The 3341-nt window shown below is 49.6% G+C and overlaps 2 protein-coding genes across 2 annotated transcripts in view; one reads left to right on the forward strand and one right to left on the reverse strand.

Annotated features, from left to right (window-relative positions):
• Positions 1–1656, reverse strand: LOC136179313 (transcription factor HES-5-like). The gene is made up of 2 exons (XM_065955476.1): positions 1193–1656; positions 1–895 (listed from the first exon to the last, which is right to left on the reverse strand). The coding sequence occupies exons 1-2, from the start codon at positions 1253–1255 to the stop codon at positions 485–487; spliced, it is 474 nt and encodes a 157-aa protein (XP_065811548.1). The 5' UTR covers positions 1256–1656; the 3' UTR covers positions 1–484.
• Positions 1657–3110: 1454 nt separating this feature from the next.
• The window catches only part of LOC109979701 (transcription factor HES-5-like), a 1382-nt gene continuing 1151 nt past the window's right edge, over positions 3111–3341 (forward strand). The window contains exon 1 of the mRNA XM_020628467.3: positions 3111–3341. This exon is cut by the window's right edge and continues 317 nt beyond it. The gene's annotated coding sequence lies outside the window, so the exon portion shown is untranslated.

Here is a 3341-nt window from a genome sequence, read left to right on the forward strand (position 1 = left end):
TTTAATTTACCAAGAGCAATGTTTAATATTAAATCAGTGACGTCACTGCAGAGGACACCAATGAATTGTCTTTTTCAGAGACACGTGCAGCCTTCACAGAAGACCTGAGCTCTCACCTGTTCGTCTCTACACAGTAGAAAACTAGAGATGAGTTTAAAAATGTGCAAATGTTGCACAACTGAACACAATGAGCTCACAGTGTGCGTGCAGTCGGTAAGCTTGTTACAATTCACTTAGCAGACGCTTTTATCCAAAGTGACATCAGAGAGTAAGTACTAATCCATTCATACACCTCCACTGAAGCAGAGGGAGCAATGCAGGGTTAAGTGTCTTGCCCAAGGACACATCGGACATGTTACTCAGCTGGGGATTGAACCTTTGGCCTTCTGGTTAAGAGGCAACGACTCTACCCACTGAGCCACAGCCGCCCTCACAGCTTGTCCATAACAATAAATAATAAATAGAGATGTGTTGAAGGTCCGAGCTACCACGGCCTCCACAGAGAGCTGTGACCCCGCGAGGACGACCACTTCCGCGCGGCGCTCCCCCGGCTCTGCTCGCCGCTCACGTGCCGCTGCAGCGCGGCTCTCTGGTGCACGTAGAAGCCTTTGATCTCCTCCCTGTCGGCGGGCTGCAGGGGCGCGTGCAGCGACAGGTGGCGCAGAGTCTCCTGCAGACACTGGGAGAAGCCCTGAGAGTAACTGGGGGCCGCACGGGCCAGAGCGCGCCTCCTCAGGAGCCCCACAGCCTGCTCCAGGATGTCCGCCTTCTCCAGCCTGGAGGGGGGGGTCTCCAGTCCGGGGGGGGAGGCCTCCAGGTTCAGCAGCGCTCTGAGCTGCTCGATGCTCTGATTGATCCGGTCTCTCCTCACCTTCTCCACCATGAGCTTCCTCAGCTGAGGAGAAATAAAAGAATCACGTTAAACACTGACGTTTTTAACGTCTGAGGAGAGGAGAGGAGGAGAGGAGAGGAGAGGAGAGGAGAGGAGGAAAGGAGAGGAGAGGAGGAGAGGGGGAGAGGAGAGGAGAGGAGAGGAGAGGAGAAAAGGGGAGAGGAGAGGAGGAGAGGAGAGGAGGAGAGGAGAGGAGAGAAGAGGGGAGAAAAGGGGAGAGGAGAGGAGAGGAGAGGAGAAAAGGGGAGAGGAGAGGAGGGAGAAGAAGGAGATAAAGAGGGTCAGACTTTGGGCTCTTACCTTGTTTGTGCTGTTGGTCTCCACAGCTCTCTCTCCAGGTGTTCTCTGAGTCACAGGAGCCATGTCTCTCTCTCTCTCTCTCTCTCTCTCTCTCTCTCTCTCTCTCAGTCTGAGTGTCTTTGTGTTTGGCGGTAAACAGTCCTCTCGTGTCCTCGTGCAGTCTGTATTTATACTCCTGAGAGGAGCTCCGGTCCGCGTGGACTCCTCACACCTGATACTTTCCCACAGTCCTCCACCATAAAGTCATAAAGTCAGACAACAGACCGCGTCCTGTCTGAGACACCTCCTCACTTCCTCACCTCCTCACCTCCTCACTTCCTCCTCCGCGTGTTCACAACCAGAAGTGTGCCGCGGCTGTCACGTGCTGTCACACCTCCCACCTGACGTTCTCACCTCTCTGCGTCCTCAGACACAAACATGATTTAAGTGATCAGGCTCACAGACAGACGGACTTCATGGAGGCTGCGTGTTTTACGGTGTGTGACGTGACGTGACGTGACGGCAGGAAGCTGCTTCACACTGAGGTGCGGGACACATCCACGCGCAAACCGGCGGGACGTCCCGAGAGACACACAACACTAACACTCCGTGACAGAGGAGAGAGAGGGAGATTAGAGATTCTGTTTCTGTGGGGGGAGACCGGGGGCAGTCAGAACTCAAAGATTACGTCATCATTTAAAATAACAAACATGCACGTGCACTAATTAACAAAGCAATGTCTACATTTCTAAAGGATGAGACTATTTTAACATTTTAACCCTCTATCTAAAATAAAATAACACCTGAAAGCATCTCTGCTGTTTTCAGGTGTTTCATGAATTAAAGGTAAAGATTTGTTTCCTTTAAAAACAAAGAAACTTTCTGTCACTGTCACAGCTGGAGAACACAACGAGATGTGGTGGTAATCATTAAGGGGGGGGTAACTACATGGGGGGGGTAACTACATGGGGGGGGGTAACTACATGGGGGGGGTAACTACATGGGGGGGTGAAGTGTGGCTGGTGTTTGTGTTTGAAGGGGGGCGAGGTGCAGAGAGAGAGAGAGACAGGGTTTATGGTGGAGATAGAAGTGTGTGTGTGTGTGTGTGTGTGTGTGTGTGTATGTATGTGTGTGTGTGTGTGTGTGTGTGTGTGCTTTCACACCTGCAGAAAGCTCCTGATATTTGCAACAGGCTGTCAGGACTGTGAGCGACCTCGTCCCGTCAAACCTCCTGAAGAACTCAGTCTGAGCGTCATGTGATCACTCAAACATCTGAATGTTTCTCTCTTCACTCTGAGCGTCATGTGATCACTCAAACACCTGAATGTTTCTCTCTTCACTCTGAGCGTCATGTGATCACTCAAACACCTGAATGTTTCTCTCTTCACTCTGAGCGTCATGTGATCACAAACATCTGAATGTTTCTCTCTTCACTCTGAGCGTCATGTGATCACTCAAACATCTGAATGTTTCTCTCTTCACTCTGAGCGTCATGTGATCACTCAAACACCTGAATGTTTCTCTCTTCACTCTGAGCGTCATGTGATCACTCAAACATCTGAATGTTTCTCTCTTCACTCTGAGCGTCATGTGATCACAAACATCTGAATGTTTCTCTCTTCACTCTGAGCGTCATGTGATCACTCAAACATCTGAATGTTTCTCTCTTCACTCTGAGCGTCATGTGATCACTCAAACATCTGAATGTTTCTCTCTTCACTCTGAGCGTCATGTGATCACTCAAACATCTGAATGTTTCTCTCTTCACTCAGAGTTTCTCCTCCAGCCTCCTCGTGTTTATTCTGCAGAAAGTCAGAGTGAGCTGATGTGAGAACACAGCAGGATATAATCAGGAGAATTCACCTGGAGCCAGTCCGGGGGGGGGGGGGGGGGGGGGGTGACGTTTGTCAATATTGTGAACTAAACTTTAAATAAACAGCAAATTTTACACAAAACATGCAGGAAGTGTTTCACAGAGAGAAAAGAGAGAGAGGTGCAGGAGAGGGGTTAAACATTTATAGGGACCCAACTGAAGCCTTTCAGACGCTGTGTTTTCTGTTTCCTCTCTCCGACAGGTTCAGGGATAAAATCTGCAGATTTGATAACAAATAGAAGTTTCTTTCTTTATTAATAATTGTGTTTTTATTGCTGTGGGTGCAGCTGTGAGCTG

Source organism: Labrus bergylta, chromosome 5, assembly GCF_963930695.1.
Source record: "Labrus bergylta chromosome 5, fLabBer1.1, whole genome shotgun sequence".
In the NCBI taxonomy this organism is placed as follows: domain Eukaryota; kingdom Metazoa; phylum Chordata; class Actinopteri; order Labriformes; family Labridae; genus Labrus; species Labrus bergylta.

What these genes read in the sequence shown, in the direction of transcription:
- LOC136179313 (XM_065955476.1), bottom strand. Translation starts at nt 1,255, where the DNA reads ATGGCTCCTGTGACTCAGAGAACACCTGGAGAGAGAGCTGTGGAGACC. An exon ending in AGACCAACAGCACAAACAAG is followed by an intron (nt 896 to 1,192) that starts GTAAGAGCCCAA and finishes ATTTCTCCTCAG; the next exon opens with CTGAGGAAGCTCATGGTGGA.